The following is a 26,211-nucleotide window of genomic DNA, read 5'->3' on the forward strand; positions in this document are numbered from 1 at the left end:
GTATAAAAAAGTTCGAATATTATATATATATATATATATATATATATATATATATATATATATATATATAAATATTATGCCGGTTTGATTCGGGTTTCGGTTTGACTTTATTTTTATTAACACCAAACCGAACCAAGAATGGTCGGTTTTTTTTTTTGCTAATGCCAAACCAATCAAACCAAACCATAAGTTACGTTTTTTCCTCTATTTGGTTTGGTTCATCGGTTCGGTTTGACTTGACGGTTTGGTCTGTACACCCCTAGTTGGTACTAGTGGTAGCAAGATCAACAATGTTGTTTCAAATTAAGTGTTTGTAAAATTAAATAAATCAATAAAAATTTAAATCTAAAAAATAAACTGTTATGATCGGATAAAATAAGCAAACCACAAGTAAAAGAAAAAATAAGATGAACACACAGAATTACATGAAATTCTTAATGGGAAAAATCAGGGGCAGAGGCAGAGGAATTTCACTATAATGGATGGAAAATACAATGACGAGAATGACGTATTTTCTGAACGTCCAAAACCCACTAAATGCACTTATATAACACGTGCGTACAAATAAATTTTAAGACCAAAAACATACAGGTTCATACCGTGTCCCGATTTCTACGCTACCACCATAGACCCCATAAAAAATCACAAACATGGAACACACCGCAAACTTTTCAGGACCGGATCAACAAAATTCGGATCACAAATTCTAACATAAACAGTTTGATAAACACTGAAATAAATTTTCAATACTTCATTATATTCCAAGATTCTGCAAATCCAATACCTTGGCTAATAGTTTATCATAAATCATTAGACGAAAAAGGGAGTGGGGGTACGGGGTGCGGGTAGGGGGTGGAGGGGGGTGGCTCATGTCCTAACATGCCTTTCCAGCTTAAGCAAAACGTATGTGACTTTTCATTTTTAATGAAATTCTCGACATGACAATATGAAGTACTTCATGTCTTCTAATAGAATCATTTTGTTGCTTGTATATTAGTTAAGCTTCTGCATTTGCTTACTTTTGTAGCTTTTTCGTGATGAAAATTATTTACATTTTTTCGGAAAATTATGTTACTTTACTAAAAAAAGGTGAAAACAAGATGTGTTTAGCCATTAAAATTTCAAATAATATTTCAAAATTGTATTTGAAAAAATGAAAACAAATTTTACTTGTTTTCACCTTTTTTCACTCATAATTTTACTTGTTTTCACCTTTTTTCACTCATACTTCTCTCACAAAATTTTAAAAATAACTTTAATTCTATATTCATGGTCAAATACAATTTTAACTCCACTCCAAAAATTATGATTTTCATGACCAAACGGTTTTGTATCTGAAAAGTGCAAGTTTGCCGGCACTTCTAGAAAAAATTATGGTATTAGAAAGGGCAAATAGGCCTATGGAAATTATTTTACATTATTTACCGTTTCATCATGAAAATTAAAATTTTTTGAAGTTGAAGTTGACGTTGAAGTTGGAATTGAAATTGTGTTTGACTGAATATAAATTAAAGTTGTTTCTGAAAATTTGTGAGAGAAGTATGAGTGAAAACAAGTAAAATTTGTTTTCACTTTTTCAAATAAAATTTTGAAAAAAATGTAAATAATTTTCATGGTCAAATACATCTTGTTTTCATTTTTTTCATTAAAGTAAAATAATTTTCTGAAAAAATGTAAATTATTTTCATGGTCAAACGGCTAATAACATTTCACTTATTTCCGATGAAATTTACAAGAAAGGTCTGGGGTCTGGAGAGGGCGTGTAGATCGAGTATATACAAACCTTACTTCTATTTTGTAGAGATAAAGATGTTGTTTCCGAAAAATGTTTGATTCGAGTACAACAAATCAAAATAGATATCATAGGAGCAAATCCCCAAAGTTAACCCAAACAATTAAAAATAAATAAAAAATGTACAAAAAAATATAACTAAGCAAAGCAAGAATCTAGGCTTTTGTGTGTACTTCCAAAATCATCACATGAACAATACACCTGTTACATTAGCTACTATATTTATTAGTGAAAGATATTGTTATTCTAATAAACCCCAATACCCAAAATGGCATCCAACAAATTATAATTAATTATCACATGATGGTGATTATCTTGCACTTATATCCTTAAGAAGTAAGCAAATCAAACACCTGCCTCTTTCTTATTTGATTACTAGTAGCTTTCATATTTAAGAATTATCCACTTGTTTATTTTAGTAATTTCCTACATAATTTGTACCCAAAAAATATTCTTTAAGTATATATATAGTTGTCTAGATGCATTAACCTAAGTTTATACGTGGCCTTTCTAGTCTTCTCTATTGAGTGGCATGACTAAAATATACTTTGGTGACTTTTATCAAGATGCTACTATATGTCACCCAATCTGTTGGCAGTCGACATAGTGGATACGTATACGAGGATTGTGATGGAGTGATAAGTATTTTTTTATTCCTAATCTGAGATTTCATGTTTGGTCATTGTGTATAGTCGCTTTTGTTAGAAGTGTTTTAGTCAAATTCTATGAGACTTTTCGACGTGAATCTTGATATCATAAGGCTAGCTTCAGTATGGAGCGCTTTGCCCCTATATAAATCTTTTGCCGCAAATCTAAATTTAGTCCGACCGCAATATGAGTACTGTGTTGGAGTGCTTCACCCTCTTAACGGATCCTAATACGAGTACTAGTGGAAGTGTTTTGCCTCCAATATGAATATTCGTGTAGGAGAGCTTTACCCTCATATTAGACATTTCGACACGAATACATACTAAGTCTAATTCCAATATGAATAACAATGGAAATGCTTTATCCCTAATGTGAGTATTAGTAGACACGTTTTACTTTTAATGTAAGATTTTCTGGTGCAAATCCAGATTCAGTTTGATTCTAATACTACTAGTGGCAAAGCTTTACCTCCAATTTGAGAATTTCCGAAAATTTAGTTTGACCCCAATATGAGTGGTAGTGAAAGCGCTTTACTCTCAATTTGAGACTTTCCGACATAAATTCAAATTTAATCTGATTTTTATACGAGTATCGATTGGTGAAAGCTAATGCTTTACCCAATATCATGAGACTTCAATTCCGATGCAAATCTAACCCAACATGAATACCAAAAATCGAGTAGACAACCACGAAAAAGTTTTAAAGGTTGATTTTGTGGATTATCATCGAACCGTTAGATCGGGTATTACTTAGATATGAAACTTGCAAATCTCATAGGTTCTAATATTTATCTTATGGGGAAACAATATACTAATAAAATTATCTCAAATTGTATACGTGTGATATTTTAACTTTTTTTTATTAAAGTCCTCCAAACAAATCTTTCATTGCCTTCTTTGATTTTTCTATAGTAATAAAAAGTACTATAAGAAGTACACGTAACTATTTTTAGCAAATACAATTACTAAGTGACATAATTAATGGAGTCATGTTTAGCTATAACTCAATAGTCATAAAAATTTGACTAATAAGAGAGGTTTTGGTGCAAATATAAATAGCAACAAAACTTGCTAATTATGTCATAGAATTCTAAGGACAAAACAGTTTACAATATATTTGTCCTCTCAATTATATTATTGGTTTTAATTTTAAGAATATTATTTATACAAAAATGGGAAGATGGGGAATTATAGAAGAAGAATGGAGAAAAGGTCCTTGGACAGTTGAAGAAGATAAATTGCTCATTGAATATGTTAATTTGCATGGTGAAGGTAGATGGAATTCTGTTGCCAGGCTTGCAGGTAATTACTACTTATATTTTTTTTTCTTCTATTTTTAACTCTTTTTTCACTTATTTCCAAGTTTAACAAACCTACCGGTCGAATCGAGTTGTGAAATGAATAAAATCCTTTCATGATCTCAATCAATCGGAGTCTCAATACTAGGGATGGAGCCAGACCTTTGGCAGGGGTTTCATCCGAACCTTTTTCGACGAAAAAATATACCATTTATATATGATTAAAAATTATTTTTATGTATCTACCCCCTTCAGCTGGATTTTCTTCAAATATTGAACCTCTGAGTTGAAATTCCGGCTCCACCTCTGCGGTCAATACTGATACCAAACCTCATACCAAATCTATGTACCATTGTCTTCACATTCACTTTGATCGATATGAGTTCAACTTTGTAATACGAGCAATTTCTCATCTTAGTAGGAGCTTTTCTAAGAAAAAAGCTATAATTAGCTGTATTAATTAGCAACGTTTGAAATAATATGATTTTGGACACGGCCTATTTTTCTTTGGCTAGATGATCGTGTAGTTTGTGAAAATTTAAAACTCCATTTGCTCTACCAATTAGAAGCTGAAAATTACTTTTCGTCTGGGACTGAGGCGTAATTATTGATGTACATTTGTATGAACAGGATTGAAAAGAAATGGAAAAAGTTGTAGGTTGAGATGGGTGAATTACTTAAGGCCAGACCTTAAGAGGGGGCAAATTACTCCATATGAAGAGAGGATAATTCTTGAACTTCATGCTATATGGGGAAATAGGTAATTATTTGAATTAAGTACTATATACTAATATTGGATTATTCATTAAAGTTCTTGATTATTCTTAAAAAGTAAAATACAACTTTTGAACAGATGGTCAACAATTGCTAGAAGCTTGCCAGGGAGAACTGACAACGAAATCAAGAACTATTGGAGGACTCATTTCAAGAAAAAGGTGAAGAAATCAAGTATGGACAACTTCGAAAAAACAAAAGCTCGTCTTCTGAAAAGACAACAGTCTCAACAGAAGCAATTATTGAACAGTCAAATCGACATGAAAAGGTTCATGTCACAAAATGAGAATAAAGTTCCAAGTCATGTACCAAAACAAGACATGGCCATTTTGTACCAAAATAACTCATTTCATGAGCAAGAGCAAAGTGGTTTCTTCTATTCTATGAACAATGGATATGCTATTGTGCCTGAGGCCTCGTCTAATGAAGACATCATGTGGGATATTGGCTTGTGGAACTTGGATGATTTTAATGTTAATTTGCCGGTGTCAGCGGTGGAATTAGGATTTGCAATAAAAGAGTTCAAAATATGAAGAAGTAAACACACGAAAAGTCGCAGGGGTTTAACATTCAATGTATCAAAATATAATTTTAACCAAAAAGAGGGTGAACCCAGCCCTATCGGGCCTACCGAGCTCCACCCCTGGCCAATGCCTGAGGCCTCTTCGATCTTACCACCAATGAATGTGGTAGAATGGATACATTTGAGTCTTGTGAATAAACAAACTTCTAATATGGTGCGTTTCCTCTCTTTTAATCGATTCTAGTAAAAGTGAATCTGAACTAATCGAACCATTAAGCTTTCAATAATGTTTCTCTCTGTTAACCCTCTTAATGCTTTTACAATAAATTTTACGATGTAGTCCTATGATATTGATCAGGTTGAAGTAATTTTTAGGAATGTCACGAATAATATTAAAGATTATTTCAAGTAAGTATTTCTTGATCAAATTGGGACATTATGGAAAACTTAAACATATAATTAAACCACCTAAGATGGTTAAATGTACCAAATTTAATATCATCATGGCTTAAAATAGATAGGCTATATGTGCATTTGCTCCTTTTATATGGGGCTATTTATGAGACTGATTTCGAAAATGAGTGATCTTGAATTTTTATTTCGTTGTTTTATGGGGAAAATACTTTTTTTTTTATTTTTGAACTTGAATATTTACTCATGAGACAAGCGCGAATCTTAACTCAAAACAATTCATTTTAAGGTCATTGAGTGTAATTGAACAATTACGTGGAGTAGAAAATATCAAGTTATAATAATAAGATGTAGTTATTTAACGTTTAAACTAACATACTAACATGCGTATTTGATCGATTAAGTGACCTTTTGAGTACTATAGACATAGTTACGTGACTTTTCAGTTACAAACAAAAGAAAATAATTTTATTTAGTTGAGTGACCATTTGAATAATGAACTTGTGATAAGTTCGATTTTTAATTTCAACATAATAGATATAGCACAATTCAGGATCCAGTTATAATTAAGCCCTAAATGGTTCATTTGGGACTTGGGAGTCTTACCAGTTGGACCTAAAGCAATTAATTTTGCTAAAATACATAGTCAACCTTTCAGATCTGAATGATATTTTATTTTTATATTCAAACTAAGTCATATTTCATTTGAACGACTTATCTTATAGTAATAAAATATTTCAATTAGACATTTTCGATTCAAATTTAGAGAAAACTTTTGTATGTATTTTCATTCAGCTACTGGGTACTTAAGTTAATCATATAAAATATATCATCTCCTTTAATTATATGTATCAACCTCAAGTAGAAAATACATAAAAAAAAATTATGATTTATTGAAGAGAATGCATGTAATTAGAGAAAATGACATATTTTATGCGGTTAACTTAACTATTAATTAGACGAATAAGATCATAAACTAAAAAAAATATTTCAAATTTGAACTGAAAGTACTAATTGAAATACTTCATTAGAGGTTAAGGTGTTCAATTAAAACAAGATTTGGTTTGATCATCGAAACGAAATATTCTATCGAATATAAGAGACTGACTATATAAAAAGAAAATTATGATGCGCTAAATTTCTCGCTATGCATGAGAGCTGAAATGGATCAGACCACAAGGGCCTCTTAGGTACGCCAAGAAAGACTTTATTACTAGTAGTGATTTGTTTGCTTTACTTTGCTTATTTCATTTATTTTATACTTAATTGGATTTGCTCTATTGCCTAAACCAAATCACTAACAAATCGGATAAAAGATAAGATCAAATTATATTACGTGGTCTTGACTCTTGACCCATTTATAGATTCAATTATACTAAATTCACTATAAATATCAAATATAAAATAAATTCGTCTTAAATTAATCTCATATTTTTGATTATTTCTCATTTTTGGTACCAAACGAGCCCGTAAAGACTAAACTAGACTTAACCAAAACTAGAGAAACCTTTTTCTTTAAGAACAAGAAAAACACAAGTTCTCTCTCGCACACACAATAGTTTAGAATAAAATATATGAGATAATTTCTTTTGGGATTAGTTATTTCAGAATTATAATGTTATTGTTTTCATCTTAAGAGTAGAATAACTAATTTCAAAATAACTAATCCCGAATAACTTGTTTCCCAACCAAACGACTCTTAAACAACTAATTTTTGTAAACTTGAACAATCATACATGTTCAGTGTAATACAATGGAGATTAAAATGTACTTAAACCCAAACTTGAGTAATTCACTTCTTTTAGAAACAAGAAAAACACCATTTCTCTCTCACATACACCGACACACAGTAGCTCGAGATAAAATGTATGAGATTAATATAAAATGTAAGGGTAGGATAATTAATCGTGGATTTCTTAATCCGAGGATAACTTATTTTCTAATCAAATGATCCCTAAACAATTAATATTTGTAAACTTGAAGGATCATACTAGTCCAATGTAATACTATAGGGACTAAATTGTACATAATCCAAACCAGAGGAATTCTTTTCTTTAAGAACAAGAAAAAATACAATTTCTCTCTCTCTCACACAGATACACAGTAGCTCGAGCTAAAATACATAAGATAATTTATTTTGAGATTAATTATTTTAAGATTGTAGTTTTATTTTTAGTCTCATCTTAAGAGTGGGAAAATTAATCGCGAAATAATTATTTCCGAGATAACTTGTTAATAACCCCCATTGTAAACTTGAAGGATCATACAAGTTCAATATATTCCCCCCAAATTAATTCACGAAAAATGAAGTATATAAAAGGGATAATACCCACGAAAATATTCGAACTTTAACCAAATTTCCAGTGGAATATATTAAACTTTGTGGGCGTCCTATTACCCTCTATCATTTTTAAAGTGGAATTAATCCCCCCTCCCTCCCGGACTTTTTAAAAGTGAAATTAACCCCCTTCCCCCTTCCCCGAAACGTTATCCCCAATTTTTACGCTAGGAGGTGCAGTACACGCGTTGCTTCTTCTCCGCTTTATCAGTTTTCAACATTTTTTCACCATTACAACCATATTAAGGATTCCAAATGATTCCATTGAGTCAATTTCAAAATTCAAGTCCATTGTTATCATTCCAAAAGTTTTCAAATTCAATTTCAAGTTTCAAACTTTGAATTCCATTGAGTTTATGAAGAAAGTTTTTTCAAATTATTGAATGGAATCTTCCATTAATTTTCCATTGAAACTCGAAAGATTTAATTAGCGAGTTTCATTATTGGAAGATTCAATGAAACTTCCCAATTGAATGGAACTCACTAATTGAAAACTCAATGGAAGATTCAATTTCCATTAATGGAACTCGGAAGATTCAAAAAATTTAATTTCATGTATGAAGATAAAAATACGAATTGTACATGTATGAAGCTATTCAATCTTCCGTTAATGGAACTTGAAAGATTCAATTTCCATTAATGAAACTCGAAAATTCAATTAGCGAATTTTCGAGTTTGAATCTTCCATTGAGTTTCAATTAGCGAGTTCGAAACGAAATCTTCAAGAATTCAACTTCAATTCAATAATGGAGCAAATTCAATTTCAATTCAACAATGGAGCAACCATTGTTGAAAAAAAGAAAGAAAAAAAGAAAGAAGAAAGAAGAAAGAGAATAAATAAATAAATAAAAATATAAAACTTTAAATAATTATAAAATTAAAGGGCTATTTGGCAAAAAAAAGAGTGTTATAATGTTTTGAACACTGTTCACGCGCTCAATACGCGTGACTAACACGCAATGTGTCAAGTGGCAGATATATGCCATTAAAATACGAAAAAAAATTTGGGGTAATAGGATCCCTGCAAAGTTCAGTATACTTAACTGATAATCCGGTCAAACTTTATATATTTTTGTGAGTATTCTCCCTATTAAAGAAATAAAAGGAGTGACACAATAGTTGCTAAATTTTACTTAGCCCAAACTTCAGAAATTTCGTTCTTTAAGAACAAGAAAAACACAATTTCTCTTCTTCATATTGACACACAATAGTTTGAGATAAAATGCATCAGATAACTAATTTTGAGGTTATTTATTTTAAGATTATAATTTTAATTTTTTTCCCACCTTAAGTAGGTGTTTGACCCATGAAATCAAAATTTTTTGGAGTTGAAGTTGGAGTTTGGGATTGTGTTTGGCTATAAATATAATTTAAAATTCTTTTTTACTATAAATATAAATTGGAGCTGTTTTGACATTTGTGAAAGAAGTAAAAGTGAAAACAAGTTAAACTTATTTTCACTTTTTTCAAATACAATTTTAAACTGTATTTAAAATTTTTATGGTCAAACACTACAATTTTCATCAAAATAAAATAATTTTTCAGAAATAATAAAACATTCTCATGGTCAAACACCCCCTAAGGATGGAATAACCACGAGAATGATTAACTGTGAAATAACTAATTCCAGAATAACTTATTTCCCAACCAAACTATCCTTAAGTTACTCTCTCCGTCTCAAAATAGTTGATATATTTGTTAAAAAATTGGCTCAAAATAATTAACATATTTAAAAAATTAAGAGATAATTAATCATTTTTTTTTCAACTCTACCCTTAATAAGTACAATTTACTAAGTCATTTTAGAATCTGAAAGAAATTAGTAATTACAATACAAGTTTCATAAAAAATATAATATTAATCAGTTTGCACTCCTTCTTAACTTTTTTCTTAATAATTGTGCAAAATTTATACACGTCAACTATTTTAAGATGGAGGAAGTTATTTTTGTAAACTTGAAGGACTAAAGTGTAGTTAACCCAAAGTTGAAGAAATTCGTTTCTTTAAGAAGAAGAAAAACACCATTTCTCTCTCTCACACACATACACACAGTAGTAGCAGCTGCTGCTTCGTCTTCTTCATCGGAGCTCTTTTTGTTCAGCTATGGCGGCACTGCAATACTTGGAATCATTTTGCAATGCAAATCCGCAGCTTAATGAGTGGTACACTACGCTATCAGATCTGTACAACAGAAAACTATGGCATCAACTTACTCTTAAGCTCGAACAATTTGTTCTTCTTCCCCTTTTTCAGGTTCCCATTTAATTTATGCGAATTTTTTTTGCTTTTGTTGTTGTTGCTTTACGCCCACTTGAATTATTATTATTATTATTGTTGTTGTTGTTGTTGTTGTTGTTGTTATTACTATTATTATTATATTGTTATTATTATTAATGAATGAATGAATTGGGAAATACGATAGTAAGATTCGATTCTGACTGGGTAGAGCTGGTGCTGTTGTTGCTATGGGATTAAGGTGGGGGATAAGTTAGGGTTTAGAAGTGGATTTCGTGTTAGAGATTGTAGTTATTGGATTTGGTGTTGGACGGGTTAGAAATTGAATTCTACTTAATTTATGTGAATTTTGTTTGTTTTTGTTGTTGCTTTACGCCCTTGAATTATTGTTATTATTATTATTATTATTATTATTATTATTATCATTAATCATGAATGAACGAATGAATTGAATTGGGAAAGACGATAGTAAGATGCGATGCTGACTTGGTAAAGCTGGTGCTGTTGTTGCCTGCACCTTGGGGGAAGGGGAGGAGGGGGATGTATGTATGCTATGGGTTTAAGGTGGGGATAAGTTAGGGTTTATTGGTGGATTTCGTGTTAGAGATTTAGTTATTGGATTTGGTTTTTGTGTGTGTGTTTGGGAGGGGATGGTTATTAGGGGTAGGGAGGGGGATTGCAAGGTGGGGAATCGAGCCCTCACTGAATCAGGTGAGAATTTAGGTAATCAACCAACTGAGCTGTTGAGATTTTTTCCGTGCAATGGGTTTAAGGTGGGTGGGTGTAAGTTGGAGTTTAGTGGTGGATTTGGTGTTAGAGATTTAGTTATTGTATTTGGTTTTGGGCGGGTTAGAAATTGAATTCTACTTAATTTATGTGAATTTCGTTTTTTTTTTGTTGTATTTTGGACTTAATTTTTTTTGTGTGTGTTTCTTGTGTGTTTGGGGAGAGGATGGTTATTAAGGGTAGGGAAGGGAATTGCAAGGTGGGGAATCGAGCGCTCGCTAAATTAGGTGAGAACTTAGGTAATCAACCAGCTGACCTATTAAGATTTCTCCCATGCAATGGGTTTAAGGTGGGTGTAAGTTAGAGTTTAGTGGTGGATTTCGTGTTAGAGATTTAGTTATTGGATTTGGTTTTGGATGGGGTTAGAAATTGAATTCTACTTAATTTATGTGAATTTCTTTTGTTTTTTGTATTTTGGAGTTCATTTTTTTTTTTTTTGGGTGTGTGTGTGTTTGGGGAGGGGGTGGTTATTAGGGGTAGGGAAGGGGATTGCAAGGTGGGGAATCGAACGGTCATTAAATTGGGTGATACTTTAGGTAATCAACCAGCTAAGCTATTAAGATTTCTCCCATGCAATGGGTTCAAGGTGGGTGTAAGTTGGGGTTTAGTGGTGGACTCGTTTTAGAGGTTTACTTATAGGATTTGGGGTAACGGAAAATTGAAGAAGGGATTACAAGGTGGGCGCAATCAAACCCTCTCTAAACAAGGTGAAAGTTCATATAATCGTGAATTAACTGAGCTACTAAAAATCTCCCATGCTATTTGGTTTAGGTGGTTGTAAGTTAGGATTTAGTTGTGGACTCGTGTTAGGTATTTACTTATAGGATTTGGTGTGGGATATGTAAGAATTGGGGATTGTTTAGCAACCAACTGAGCTATTAAGATTCTCTCATGCGAAATGGGTTTAGGTGGGTATAAGATAAGGTTTAGTTGAGTATTCATGTTAGAGATTTACTTATATGATTTGGTTTTGGGACGTAAGAATTGGGAGTTGTTTGAGCTTAAAACTATTCTTGTGCTTCCGAAAGGATTAGAAAAAATTGGGGCAAGGTGTGGCCTAGTGGTCAATGAAGTGAAATGAGCACCTTGAGGTCTCAGGTTCATTTCAAATCCCAGCAGAGATAAAAACACCAAAACACCAGGTGATTTCTTCTCATTCATTCTAGCCTTGGTATAGTTACTTGTTGTTGGTGGGAGGTGACAGGTATCTTGTGGAATTAGTCGAAGTGTGGTTGTTGTTGGGAAGTGGCAGGCATCCATGGAATTAGTCGAAATGTGTTTGCTAGGGATAGGTGGCAACTATCCCGTGATATAAGTCGAAGTGGGCACAAGCTGGTCTGAACACCACAGTTACAAAAAATAAAATAAAATTGGGGCTTCTTGGCGGTGAACAAATGGATTGTATAAAAAGGAGTTTGATTGTTTGTCTCTGTTGATGGATAGTTCAACTGAAGGAGGAGGTTTTGAATTGGCTTATAGGAGAAATAATAATCAAATTATAATATCCAGTGTGGGACAATTTCCTCTGGTCTTTGTGGACAGGTGCATTTTCCCTTGTTGGTTATAGCTGACTACCATTGGATGAGTGTGTGCAAGCTATTAAAATGTAGTACTAATCAACTAACTTCAAATGTCATGGTTGCAATTACTAATTGAACTATAGTAGCATGGTGGATACTGCAAAAATGTATCAGCTGATGGTAACTTGAGTGGTGCTTCATTCATAGCTGTGTATTGTTCAAGTCGTTTGTGGGGGGTGGGACGGGGGAGTTGAATATGTTCTTTACGTATAGGGGACCTCTGTATCTGAAGTTTGCAATTTGCATATTGGGAAACATGCAAATGATATGATACACACCCATAGAAGAGAGCCTTTCCACACAAAGCCATTTTATACTATGTTTCGTATTTGAAAACCTGAGATTGACTTAGAGGATCAATCTTTTAAATATTTCTTTTAATAACCGCAGTGTCTGGGCCTCCTTTTGTGTATCTCAACTAATTCCACGAGGTATCCATTACCACTTACCAACACAAGTACCGAGTAACTCTACCAAGTCTTGGATAGATGAGAAGAAATTACCTAGTATTTTTGTTTTTGCTGGAATTTGAACTTGTGGCAGAGGCGAAGATCTATCTTCTAAATCTTGATATGGAAGAGACAATTCACTAATTTCTTGATAGGGACCTAGTGCTGCAAAATGAATTTGTGAAATTCACTTTGTTATTGTCTGAGGATGTCTTCAAGTTCAAGGAAGCTACCATTGCAGATAATGAAGTGTCTTTTTGTTATAGAATTTTCTTGAAAAATAAAGAAAACCTTAGTTGATGACGAGTGAAATTTTAACATATTCTCTTTCACAGCACCCTATTGGTGCTAATGGAAGGGAAATGAGCTTATCCTTTTCGTATCTATAATCCAAATTCATTCAAGACTTTGTGTAAACACTCCATAATATTCTGGACCCAGGAAAAATTGATTCAATAGAATTCAAAGTGTTATCTATCATGCTAAAGGGAACTTATATAGTATCTGATCTTAATTTTGAAAAGCAAAAATAATTTCTTTGTATACAGTGCACTTTCCACGGTTTATATATCCAGGGAAGTGTACACTACTAACATTTGTTTCAAAAAAGATCTACTCTTATTTGCTTGTGTTTTTAGGTTTATAAAATTTGGTAGTCACATGTAGCATGAATTAGCACGCAAGTGTTGACAATATGCCTAATCATGCAATGCATCTGGATTAACATAGGGATACTATTAGGACCCTGATTCAGAACATAGCAGCGAAATAAGCAGACAAATTATCAAGCAATGTTAAGGTTTTCTAAAAATTATTATTTTACTTCATCCAAATTACATATCCCTGAAAAGGTATTCTCAGTCATCTAAATGTGTGTTTATTGTTTATCATTGTCCTGTACTAACGATTTAAATTGAGGTGGAGCTGATACAACTAAAATTATTTAGTATTAAATCTTGTTTCAAGGAGCTTATTCTCCACGAGTAGTGAAGTGTATGGAGCTTAGTCTGTATCTTGTGTTCGTTATTGCACATAAAGTTGTACTTGTTGGCTTCTCACAATCTATTTGTATGCTTGTACCATGTTACATTTGTGTGCACTTGATTCTGAAGTGATACTTAAGCGAGTGGTTGTTTTATCATGCTGTGTTCGCACATAACACCTCTCTTCTCTTTATTTAGGCGGGTGATGGACTAATACAGTTGTATCACAACTTCATTACTGATTTCGAGACAAAGATCAATCTTCTCAAGCTTGCACATTTTGCGGTTGTTGTTTCTCGGCAATACCCCGAGAAAGAAGCCGCCATAGCTTTCCTTGAAGGGGTGACAGAGAAACTTCATAATACTAAAGAGACCCGGATAGAGGAGCCGATTCTTTATATTAAGATGCAGATTGCCCTATTTAAGCTTGAGAAAGGAGATCCAAAAGAGTGCCAGAAACTTTTAGATGAGGGGAAGACTACACTTGATAGCATGACTGACATTGATCCATCTGTCTATGCAAGCTATTATTGGGTTTCATCTCAGTACCATAAAGCTCGACAGGAGTTTGCCGACTTTTACAAAAGTGCTCTTCTTTATCTCGCGTACACTTCAGTGGAATCTCTTTCTGAATCATTTAAGCTGGTATTCATCATTTCTTATTTTGTATTTTTTTCTAAGGACTAATCTAAGAGTTTTTCCATCCTAACTAATTGGATTTATAACCCCTGTACATCAATCTGCCTTGCTGCATTTCGTGTGTTTTTATTGCTCAACTAGTTGCTTATCAATTGTCAATATGTTAGCTTAATTACTAATCTATGGCTACCCATTGGGTTAATTGAGAAAATGATGAGACTGAGGAATGTTGGTAATAGATCTCTAAGGCTGTGGAGTGTTATCTGTAGAGACCTCATCTATTTTAGGCATTTAAGAGGGCCTGTTGCTTAACTTTTGTTTTTGTCAGAAAATGAGTTCAAGTGGTACTTATAGTGTTATAATTCTTACAGTCTATGCTACTCGATATTCAATAGTATATGATGGAATCTCTGTCAAAGCATAGTGACCATCCTCATCTTTTAATCAGCTCACTAGCAAGAGAAGGAAAGCAATTTTAAAATGAAATTGTGCTTTATGTATACTCCCCCAATCAACCCCACACTGCAGTTTTCCTTGGTTAAAAGTTAAAACAAGTTTTTTATATTTGTGGGTATTAGAGACTGGAGATGGACAGATCTGCCCGTGCTTAACCTTTATATCATCATCATTTTCTCATTTATTAAAAAAAAACACGGTTGTTTTCTCTTATTTTACTGCAATGCTGTCTCTAAGGATGTCTGAAGGAATATGATCATTTTCCTTACAGAGGAAGCTCTTCATAATTCAGAGAATGTTTTGAAAGTCTCGGTTTTAAATTTTGATAGTGATTTTCTATTGGGTCTTAATTCTCTAAAATGCTCTTTATCACTCTCATAAATCTTCATATAAATTGTGTTGAAGGAACCTGAATTATGAAGGGGCCAGTCATTTTTCTTCTTGTGGTGCTACTTTACCTTAAAAGATAAGTGAACTTTGCTCCTCAAGGGGCAAGGCACTGGTGGTGTTCGTGAGAAAGATAAAAGATGCTCCATTTAACATGAGATGATAAAGAATATAGTTTGTCCATCAACTAATAGTTGATTGATGGCGCTTATTTGTGTTGCTTTCTTTTTCGCTCCTTTCCTATCAAAGGTCTGAAGCTTTTGTTGAAAATGTCTTTTTTGTACTGGTCTTCTGCCTGAATCAAGTCCTAGAGTTAAATCTTATTCCACAAATTCATGAATTTGCAATACATTTTCCTTATTTATGTCGGAGACGTCACCAGTGTTATGAATTCAGTACTTTGGCAGCTGCTAAGGCTAAGCACTAAAACTCTTAAAAAGGAGAAGTGCTATTGTTCAATTGCGTATTGGATTATGATTGAGTGATCTTTTCTAACAGCTACTTTTTCAGCCTTTGAGTAGACATACTTGTTAGTTGTATATGTGATTTGAATATTTTCTGCAATATCGGTCTTTTTATTATTGTTTACCTGAAAATGGTTGAGCAGTACTATGTTTTTGGGCTTGGTATCAATCTAATTGTTCCTTCTATCTTGTTTAGGATTTGGCTTTTGATTTGTCCCTCTCAGCATTGCTGGGAGACAACATATACAACTTCGGAGAACTGCTTGCTCATCCGATTGTAAGTTTATATTTCTATTACATGTGTTGATCTTCTTTTTTGTGAAAATGGCCCCGTGGAGTGCTCATTCAAGGAATATACTGCTGGTGTCCTTCCCAGGAGATGTCAGAATGTGTCTCGAGGTCTTATCATGTTGTCATATGTGCTAGAGTGAGAGCTTGTAAATAGTTCATCCGATTTTATTCTCGTGTTTGTAAAGGAACTAATGCCAATTATACTGTGTTGACCAGCTGGTTGAACTAGTTATGCCAGGAATTGACCTCGTGTGTAGTTTGGTTTAGGTATCACTGTGTAAAAATAGGGAACTACGGTATGCAGGGCAGTCTATTCTTTTTTTGCTTTTATTTCTGCTTTTTTGGTCTCTTGTTCTAATGGTTTCAACTCCTGCTGAAAACTCCTCAACAAGATTGTTGGATCTTCATTATGGCTCTACTTCTACTTTTTTCGACTCACTGCTGAGACCTCCACTTTATTGTTGGACCTCCACTTTGATTCCGCAAATCTTCTTGTACACCGTCAAACCTTCTGGGGCATATGCCAGAAGCAGGAGTTGGTCCTATTTGGGACAATTTTGGTTCTGGGACATGTACAATGTCGATCCGTTGAAGATAAGGTGCCTAATTTTGCCCTAGTCATCCTGGCTATCCCTCAGGCTGCTTCTTTATTTTGTAGAAACAAAGTTCTTCTCATTGGACCATCAAATTCTGCTAATGCTCCCAAATAGCCATCTTTTCTACTTTAAGTTCTCGAGTTTCATTACATAGATTTACATGGATGGATGAGACTCAAATTTTCTATCGGCAAAAACATTTAGATAATATAGTATGCAGTGTACAGAAGGACCAAGAGCGATCAAAATGAAACTGAGAATTAACAATAGGTGCTGTATCTGAGAAATCACTGAAATCCCAATAATAAATTCCTTTTCCTCCATGTTTTTGGCTTCAGTTGTGTAGCATACACTAGAAATATGTTACAATAGCTATATAATTGTTTTGTCTTGTCATTTGTGCTGACAAGATCATGTTGGTTCAATCAATGTTGACTTATTCTAATTTGTTACAGATAAAGAGTCTGATAGGGACTAAGGTTGAGTGGCTCTATTATATTCTAGAAGCATTCAACACCGGTGATTTGGTTCACTATCAAAAATTGTGCAATGTCCATCAAGCTGCTTTAAATGCTCAACCAGCATTGGTGCAGAACGAGAAAAAGCTTCTTGAGAAGATCAACATTCTCTGCTTGATGGAAATTATCTTCAGGTACTGTGGCAGTTTTGCAGATAACAGAAGTTTTCATTACTTTATGTTGTTAGGGTTGTTACTCAAGATTTGGACAATTCATTTGCATGCAGTCGTCCAGCAGACGATAGAACTATCCCCCTAAGTGTGATTGCACAGCGCACAAGGTTAAGTGTGGAGGATGTTGAATATCTACTCATGAAGAGCCTTTCTGTAAGTTATCGGTATTTAACTTAGAATTTAACTTCCGACTTCTGTTACTCTCACAAGCTTCCGGCAATCATGGCAGGCATAATAACTGTTCATCTTTATTAGATTATTAGGTGATATCAGCATCTTGCTTATGGGTTGAGACTTGAGAAACTGTGCTTTTACCCTTATGTTTTGATGTATGCAAAAAGTTTTGCTAAAACAGTCACTCTGTTCAATTCATATAAATATAAATCAAAATGGTCGCTTGGTCTATGATTTCATTTATTGCTGTATGCAGTGAGCGCAAGCACCTCCACATTGGCAGTTCTCTACTAGTAATTCCTTGTATAATTCATTCTTTTATGATGAGAAAATGCTTCTTGATCCTTCCGGATTTGTGAATAGAATGTGAGATTGTATATTATATGTGCAATAGACGGGTTTGGTTATGCTATTCATTACCCTAGTATGTTGTTGTTGCTGTTGTAACGTTGTTGCATTCATGCCTACCGTCCAATCTTCTATCTTTCTTCATTACTGTACTTTTCTGTGCTGGGTAATGCAGATCCTAATACCAACAATAGACGTGTTAATAATCTATAACAGTAAAAGGCTTCTTTAGAATGCTTATGTTTTTACCTCGTCCCGTTAATTTTCTACCTCGGAAGTTTTGATACTGCATTCTTTCTCTTGATGAGGTTCACGTCTTTCTCACCGTTTAATGTTGTCCTCCTGTAGGTGCATTTGATTGAGGGAATAATTGATCAAGTTGAAGGGACAGTTCATGTCTCGTGGGTGCAACCAAGAGTTCTGGGAATTCCTCAAATCAAGTCATTGAGGGATCGGCTAGACAGTTGGGTGGATAAAGTACACACCGCTTTGTTATCCGTGGAGGCTGAAACTCCTGATCTAGTTGCAGCATAATCTTTTACGTTCAATAGATCCCATCTCTATTTCAATTTTACTTCTTGCCAGAGAGCTGAGTAACTTGGGACTGGTCTAGTTTTCATAGACCTTTATTTGTATGTTCTGAAATTATTGATGATCTCAATTGAATTTTTTTTCCCTAGATGGGGTTTCTTGTTATTGTATTTGATCACTTCTAATTCAGATTGATGGACATCCAATGTTGGACATGAAGCCAAGCTGTGAAATGACTATAATTTACAACTGTTGGGTTTTTGTTATTTCTTGTACCTTCTTGTACACTTGCATGTCCACATCATCACGGCTGTCGAAGCCTTCTTTCTTTTGAATTTAACATTAGTGAATAGTTTCTCAATTTGAGTTATGAAAATGAAGTCACCGTTATTTTCTCCGAGTCCTTTTCCATTAGTGATTTGAATGATTTATCACTGAATAATAATACACAATGGGAGTAGACCCGTGGTAGACAAGATGGGGAAAGTGAGGAAAGTGAGGTTGAGATGAAGCATAGATGTCCTATGTCAATTTGAGGAGGTTCGAGTGGTTGGGAGTGAAAGGTTTGAGGAGAGGTAGAGCTAGTCTTGAGAAAAAACATGATACATCCTAAGCTCATTGAAGACACGACCTTAGATCAGAGAGCATGAGAGTCAAGGAATTGAATAGACAATTAGTAGGCAGTCGAGCGTCTCTCTATTCCCATTGAGAGTGCAGAGTTCTAGTCAATCAGAAGCACCTATGTATCTCGACTTACAACTATTATTGTTCTAGCTTTTGTGCATTCTACAAAAGCTACTTCTCTACCCCAGGTAGGAATAAGGTTTATATATACCCTTCCACCGCACCCCCACTTGCAGAAATATTTATGTTGTTGTAACTATGCCTCTCATCATCCTCCCATCTTCCACTCTCCATCCCCACCTTGCAAAAACATACCCTGGGTATGTTGTTGTAGCTATGCCTTTTATTATCCTCAGGACCAATAAAAAACTCCATACTTTTGAGAAAATCATGTAAAGAGAATCAAGCCATACAAGAAAACAGTCATTCAAACACCCCTTCTGTTGTCAACTGATATAACCATATTCATACATCTAAACACACCGATAACTTCTAGATTTCAAAGACGAAAGCAGAAGAAAAATGTGCGAATTTCTCTTACAAAATGTGACGGAAAGAGACATAAGAGAAAATTACTACAACATTTCCAGAGTAAAAAGATGAACTGGTAGAAACACTCATTTATGTATGTGTATAACCTTCTTCTTTCTTTTTGCTTCTGAAAGAAATTCCATAAATAGGAATCGAACTCCTATAGTACATTTGAAGTCATCTGCACGGAAATTGTAGAGAAACAGTCCCTTGATTCCCCGCCAGCACTTACCTCCAATCTAACAGGACTCCAGACCGCTCGTGCAGTCATATCAGGGGTAGTTCAAGCGAGACGCTCTGTGAATCTTCTCGTCCCAGATACACGAGCTCTGTACAAACCTCTTCCATATTCTGCTGTACTGCATTAAGGTTCAAGGTTTCACTGCCACCAGCAAAAGCACTCATATTTGCAGCTGCTAGCCATAGCCGGACTAGTATATTGATATGAGACCCTGGATAGTAATACTCCTCAGTGAAATCTTAAAATATCAGCAATAAGTTGAGCAACTCTAAGTAACTTTAAAATTGGAAAGAAAAAAATTAAATTAGGTACAATCTTCAATGACAATGAGGAACAAGACACTATCTTGATGATGCAATTCAACAAATATACTTCCGTGAGGTGGAGGTAAGGTCTGTGTGCACTCTCCATCCTAGACACCAGTGTGTGGGAGATTATACTGGGTATGTTGTTGCAATTCAACAAATCTAACAGCGGAGGTCTGGAACAAAGTGAAAAAAATGCAGAATAAGATGCATCTTCATGGCATTTCAATAAACTTAGCCACGTGAAGAGATGACTGATGACTCCTTCGGATGCACTATAACCACCACAATTAAAAGCCATTGAGTGCTCCAAATTTTGGCAGAGATGATAGGTAAACTTTAAAATTGTTAAGGTGAACCATATCAGTAGCATGACCTTCTAGTGATTTTCAGGATTCATTCATCATTATCCATTTTTCACAGATAACGACACCCTTTCTCGCAGTTTCGACATAGTATCAAGCAGATAACCTAAGGAATAGTCTTTCATGTCAAGCTGAAGTTGCTACTACACGCCATTACACAAATGTTCCACTAGCAGAGTCTAGTTCAGTCCTTAAAGATGCCTTGTTAGGAAGAATCATGTCCCTTGTATCCTCGGTGGAAAACAAGTTCTTCATAAAATCATAATTTTACAATAAGATTATTATTTAAGGTGAAAAACGATTACAAATTAAAACTAGGCTGTGGCCACAGCCGAACTGCATTTATGTTTGAAATTGATTTTCTTCCAGTTCATAGCCCAATATCCCATTTATCTGCATTTCATCGTCAATAGAGACTTATACTCATGCATATTCATCAGCCCCAGCCCCCATCCAGTGGCAGCAGAAAAGAAAATGGCAGAAGCACCATTCCGCATTACTCCCAAATATAGTAATGAAGAAGATTGCAAACACTTCCCATGTTCAAACCAGCAACTGGTAACCAAGTTCGGCTTAAAGCGCCTATTTGACTGTTTTCCAATCACAAAAGAAGGGACTTGCAGGAAAAAAGTGAGTGCCAATATCCCAGCATTCACCAACAACATATACCCAGTGTAATCCCACAAGTGCGGTCTGGCGAGGGTAGGATGTACGCAGGCCTTATCCCTACCTTTGTAGGGTAGGGAGGTTGCTTCCAATAGACCCTCGGCTCAAAAGGGAAGTTTTCAAAGTACAGATGCAAGAAAATACGACAGAAAAATAGTTGCCAAATGAAACATACCTATCACCTTCTCTTATCATCAGAAGTTACTAGACTTCTATAGCATATGTTGGGACCTGCATTCAATTTACAAGATACTGATGTGAGTAACAGATGTAAGTTCTCTGACTAAAATACTCACTTCAAATTCATTGTCAACTTGGTTAAAAGCTGTTTGCATTTGAGAAGATCAATGGCTTTGGCTTATTTTCGGGGAAGGTGATCTGGTGGAGCCAACTTCTATTGCTTGAGGACCACCGATGAGGAACTATACCTTTTTTTATTAATCCCTCTGTACCAATTTATATGAAAGAGCCACGGAGTTAGAGGGAAAAAAGGACTCGCAACTTGTGGCTAAAACATGTCATATAAGTTTTTTTTGGCATAAATCATGCCATTGAAAAATAGGAAGTTTAAATTATAATTATTTCTAGATATAGAAAAGTGCCATTTGTTTTAGGACAGACTAAAAAGGTAAGTGTGTCACATATAATTGTAGAGGAAGTAGTAAATTGGTAATTACATCTTATTCTAGAGAATCTAAACAAAGCATGATATATCAAATGGCCATCATTGCCTAAAAAGGCAATTGCTGGTTAAAAAAGGCGCAACTCCTAAAATCATGACTAACAACAGCTGATCCAGAAGAAGTAATTACAAATTCAATTCAGCCCTTATTCTACCTCGAGCATGTTCTCGACGTGAGAACGTGATAATGTGCGACCCAGGCTGTTTGAATTGTCATATTGGAGAATCCTTAACTTCCCTTCCTGTAAAATTATAGGAAAATAAATCATGATGTGCTTATTGAGACGAGGATATATTTTTCTTTAGAACCAAGAAACATGAAAACTCATAAAAGGTCTATATTGTTTACCTTGGTTCCATAGACAAGGCCACCACCAACCGAAGGATGGAAACAAGCGACATTGACCTCATCCTCCGCACTGGGAAGAACTCTCACAAGTTCCATATCAAAAACTCTATAGACCTGATTCAGAAACGTACAACTTAGGACATACAGAAAGCAGAATATGCAAAACAAAGAGAAAAAATTCTGCTACGGATTGCCAGCACATAGGCATTCAATCAAGAGATAAAATTAATATGTACATTGACCCTATTTAACCTAAGTTGCTCAGACTCCGGCGCGGATGTCCAATACGGGTGTGGATCTAGAGGTCGGATCCTTCATGATCTCACTTTTAAGATTCGGAGATATGGATCCAGGTATGGACACGGGTGCGGGGATTTGGCTAGAAATAATCAAATATCTAAAAATAGTTATAAAACCTAAATTATGAGATACTATGTGAGGAGAATCCTGAAAGAAGATAAAATGAAAAGGAGTAATATGGAAAGTTTTATGTACAAGGCATTCCATTTTCTTTGATTTCACCTCAACTTTTGTTTTGATCACAAAAATCATTAAATCTGTTCGAACTTATTTTGGTCAAAGTTAGTTTAGAAGAAATTATAAGTGTACAGACGACTTTCCTCAAGTAATTTTAGGTCAGCCTCGTCTTGTAATAGCATATTGAGTCATCATATTGTCACACCTACGCTAGTGCATATGGAGTGTCTACTTGAGACATGGCCAGACCCAGGATTTTACATAAGCGGGTTGAATTAGTCCATAAGGATCGATGGGGCTAGCTTATAGTGTAAATAGGATCGAGTACCCCAAATGATTTTCCCACGGTGTTTTTTATCGGTTCCTTTTTGTTAATAAATAATGTAACCTCAAAATAAGTGTTTTTTTTAAAAAACTCAAGACACTTTTTTTAATTTAATAAACTTCATTTTAAAAATAAAATAAAATTATAATGAACCTATTTACAATTATTTTAACTAAATTAAAGTAAAGTAACAAATTACATATAATTTCATGAAAATACTTGCATGGTTTAATTAGGAAAAAACCTATGAAAGAGAGTATGAAAATTTAATTAATAAAAACTTAAATGTTTGTTGAAGTAAATGAATGATTTTTATTGAATTTGATCCAGAAAATAAAATATATAACGTGAATAGAAAAAGAACCTAAATATATAACAACCTAAATATATAACTTGACACCATGTGGGTCCGCCCCCTGATAACAGGTAACCTTTACTCATATTATCCTTAAGATTTGTTACTTGGACTTCTTGTCAAATGTGGTCAGTTTTTATCTTACTAATCTTGCATGACATACATCCATCTAAATACAATATCATTATCTCTACGGCACTTAGTTGGCTTCTATGGTGCTTCGACTCTTCCAAAATGTCGAAGGGTGCGTGTCAGATCCTCCAAAATTAGTGTTATTTTGAAGGATTTGACACAAATGTGACAACATTTTTGGAGAGTCGGAGAAACTTAGGTTGGCTTTACCGGACCCGACATGCACTCCCATAAGATGTTAGTTCACAATTGTACGATATCTTTCATTTTGTTAGGCATCTTCTTATCTGATTCCAATCATCATTTTTTTTTTGAAACTGGTAGCATTGTATTCCTCAACAGTAAGGGTATGCTGGCCACCTCCAAAATGTATTGATTACAAACTTCCTATCAAATCTAAAATCTGGTCTACATCTTCTATACAAAGTTGTTTACACCAAAAGAGTAAATATACTATACAATTACATTCAACCTTGTGTATGGAATTGGAGCTATCTTCGAAACATCTACCATTTCTTTCCATCCATACTGACCACCAGATACATGATGGTATTAACCTCCTTTTGGGTCTTGCTGCCTCCTCTCCTCATTCATATTATAGTTTCATGTGGAGGTCTCCCTATGTCATGCAATTTTGGAAGACTAAACTTAGATCTGAATTAGTGGCATTTAGATATCCTAATATCATCTTACAATCATTTCACATTCGTCTTCTTATGGGGCTAAAGACCTTATTGTTACAGTATATACATTCTCACTTTGACTTTTCTTGAAACCCTTTCACTTCAGAGTGCTCTCTACAGTTTCAAATTTTGGTTCATTCCCTCGCTAGCTTTGTCAATAAACACAATATAATCACACATAGCATGCACCAAGGAACCTTATCCTAAATATTATTGATTAGTTAATCCTTTTTCTTATAAGGTAAATAATTTAATTTTTACCTTATCAGAAAATGCAATAGATACAATATGTATATTTATTTTTATTTTTTTAAAATCCAGGCCAGGTTGTAAGCAGCTCGGCAAATTCCAAAGAATACCTGCTACCTCTCTCCAGTACAGCCTGCACAACTATTAGATAACTCCATCCACCAATGCTTTCTATATAAATATCCTTTTGTGGTATTTGTATATTTTAACTTGATAAACCCTTTACCCCCTCAAACATCCATCGAAGATTTTTTGTCACTTCATCAGATGCTTTCTCTGGATCAATCGAACTATCATGGCAAAAATTCTTCCATCCTTTCTCTAAAAGTTTTCATTATTCCTCTTTGTGAAAGACACAACCTCCATTATAAATCTACACTATATAAATCCTTTTTTCCTTTGAGAAAGTAACATCTTTTTGTATAACTATTTGCTATTCCCTCCGTCCCATTTTATGTGTCGCCATTTCCTTTTTGGTCAGTCCCAAAAAGAATGTCACCTTTCTTTATTTGGTAATTATTTAATCGCAGCATTCCCATTTTATCCTTAGTGGGTCCCACTTATTAAGAAAAGTTTTTTGTCTTGAGCCGGGGGTCTATCGGAAACAACCTTTCTACTTCTCTGGAGGTAGTGGTTTGGACTGCGTACATTTTACCCTCCCCAGACCCCACTATGTGGGAATACACTGGGTTTATTGTTGTAACTAAAAAGTAAACATTAAGAGGGGCAATTTTGTAAACTTTACAAAATCATCACTTATTTCTTAAACTCCGTGCCCAGTCAAATGGCGACACATAAAATGGGACGGAGCTAGTACAAAATAAAAACTGCAGCTACCCATAATCACATAAGGGAATATAAGAAGACGTTCTAAACTAAAAACTACTTATCAAGATCCTAGAATATTAAGGTTATTATATCTTTCATATATTCATGTTTGCACCAAAAACAGGAAAGGGCTAAACACTCCCATTTAGGAATGCCACTAGGGACAAGCACAAAGATATGGAGATATGGGAGGACATAGTGGAGAAGACTGAAAAAGAATAGCTAGATGGAAGTAACAACACATTTCTCTTGGAGGAAGACATATCCTTATCAACTCTGTCTTAGATTATCTTCCTACCTATGTTATGTCCTTTTTTCCTTTACAGACCAAAGTGGTAAAGGAGCTGGACACGCATAGGAGAGATTTTCTATGGCATAGATGCAAGGAAATCAAAGGATATAATCTGGTGAAGTGGGAGGCAGTTCTACATAGCAAAGAGAGAGGAGGGATGGACATCAGAGACCTGAGGAAGTAAAATAACAGCCTGTTGATGAAATGGTTGTGGTCTTGTGGAGATACAATGAGGAGAGGCAACCTTTGTGGAAAGACTTGATTAAATGCAAATATCGGGAGGGTGGTTTTGGTGCAGCAATGTTAATACTGATGTTTATGGGGTGGGAATGTGGAGAATAATCAGAAACCTGTGGCCCAAGCTTGAAGCAGATTTGGACATTAAGGTGCAAGATGGTAGGAGAACTACGTTTTGGTGGGATGTTTGGCATAAACAAAGCCCTTTGAAGGACTTTTTTCCAGACTTATTCAGCTTATGTACGAGTCCTGATGCACAGATCAATGACTGCTGAACTGAGCAAGGATGGGGCCTTTCTTTCAGAAGGTTGCTTAAAGACTGGAAATAGTAAGATTAACCAAATTATTGGAGGAAATGCAAAGATCAATGACTGCTGGACTCATAAAAAAGGTTTTATCACATAACAGAAGGGAAATTTTTTTTCAGAGCATGCACTTCTAATTCCCAAGTAACAACAATACTGAAGTCTCCTCACT

At 34.5% G+C, this 26,211-nt stretch overlaps 3 protein-coding genes across 4 annotated transcripts in view; 2 read left to right on the top strand and 1 right to left on the bottom strand.

Moving 5' to 3' along the window:
* The first annotated feature begins 3,436 nt into the window (after window positions 1-3,436).
* LOC107871241 (MYB-like transcription factor EOBII) lies at window positions 3,437-5,144 on the top strand. The gene is made up of 3 exons (XM_047412715.1): window positions 3,437-3,741; window positions 4,368-4,497; window positions 4,591-5,144. The coding sequence occupies exons 1-3, from the start codon at window positions 3,612-3,614 to the stop codon at window positions 5,042-5,044; spliced, it is 714 nt and encodes a 237-aa protein (XP_047268671.1). The 5' UTR covers window positions 3,437-3,611; the 3' UTR covers window positions 5,045-5,144.
* Window positions 5,145-9,778: 4,634 nt separating this feature from the next.
* Window positions 9,779-18,659, top strand: LOC107871240 (26S proteasome non-ATPase regulatory subunit 13 homolog B). The gene is made up of 6 exons (XM_016718118.2): window positions 9,779-10,036; window positions 14,015-14,461; window positions 15,959-16,039; window positions 17,105-17,301; window positions 17,394-17,493; window positions 18,211-18,659. The coding sequence occupies exons 1-6, from the start codon at window positions 9,887-9,889 to the stop codon at window positions 18,394-18,396; spliced, it is 1,161 nt and encodes a 386-aa protein (XP_016573604.2). The 5' UTR covers window positions 9,779-9,886; the 3' UTR covers window positions 18,397-18,659.
* A 768-nt stretch (window positions 18,660-19,427) lies between these two features.
* Window positions 19,428-26,211, bottom strand: part of LOC107871242 — a 19,747-nt gene continuing 12,963 nt past the window's right edge. For both annotated transcript variants that reach the window (XM_016718119.2, XM_047412716.1), the window contains exons 13-16: window positions 22,157-22,270; window positions 21,963-22,049; window positions 21,301-21,356; window positions 19,428-20,000 (exon numbers count right to left, since the gene is read on the bottom strand). In XM_016718119.2, the coding sequence (XP_016573605.2) occupies window positions 21,330-21,356; window positions 21,963-22,049; window positions 22,157-22,270 (228 nt within the window). In that variant the 3' untranslated portion in view covers window positions 19,428-20,000; window positions 21,301-21,329. The remainder of the gene's footprint in view (window positions 20,001-21,300; window positions 21,357-21,962; window positions 22,050-22,156; window positions 22,271-26,211) is intronic.

This window comes from Capsicum annuum, chromosome 5 (genome assembly GCF_002878395.1).
Source record: "Capsicum annuum cultivar UCD-10X-F1 chromosome 5, UCD10Xv1.1, whole genome shotgun sequence".
NCBI classification, from domain to species: Eukaryota; Viridiplantae; Streptophyta; class Magnoliopsida; order Solanales; family Solanaceae; genus Capsicum; species Capsicum annuum.

Bases quoted from the DNA above. Each gene is read 5' to 3' on its own strand.
- LOC107871241 (XM_047412715.1), top strand. From the start codon at position 3,612: ATGGGAAGATGGGGAATTATAGAAGAAGAATGGAGAAAAGGTCCTTGG. The intron at 3,742-4,367 runs GTAATTACTACT...TTGTATGAACAG, and splicing joins TTCTGTTGCCAGGCTTGCAG to GATTGAAAAGAAATGGAAAA. The intron at 4,498-4,590 runs GTAATTATTTGA...ACTTTTGAACAG, and splicing joins CATGCTATATGGGGAAATAG to ATGGTCAACAATTGCTAGAA.
- LOC107871240 (XM_016718118.2), top strand. From the start codon at position 9,887: ATGGCGGCACTGCAATACTTGGAATCATTTTGCAATGCAAATCCGCAG. The intron at 10,037-14,014 runs GTTCCCATTTAA...CTCTTTATTTAG, and splicing joins TTCTTCTTCCCCTTTTTCAG to GCGGGTGATGGACTAATACA. The intron at 17,302-17,393 runs GTACTGTGGCAG...ATTTGCATGCAG, and splicing joins TTGATGGAAATTATCTTCAG to TCGTCCAGCAGACGATAGAA.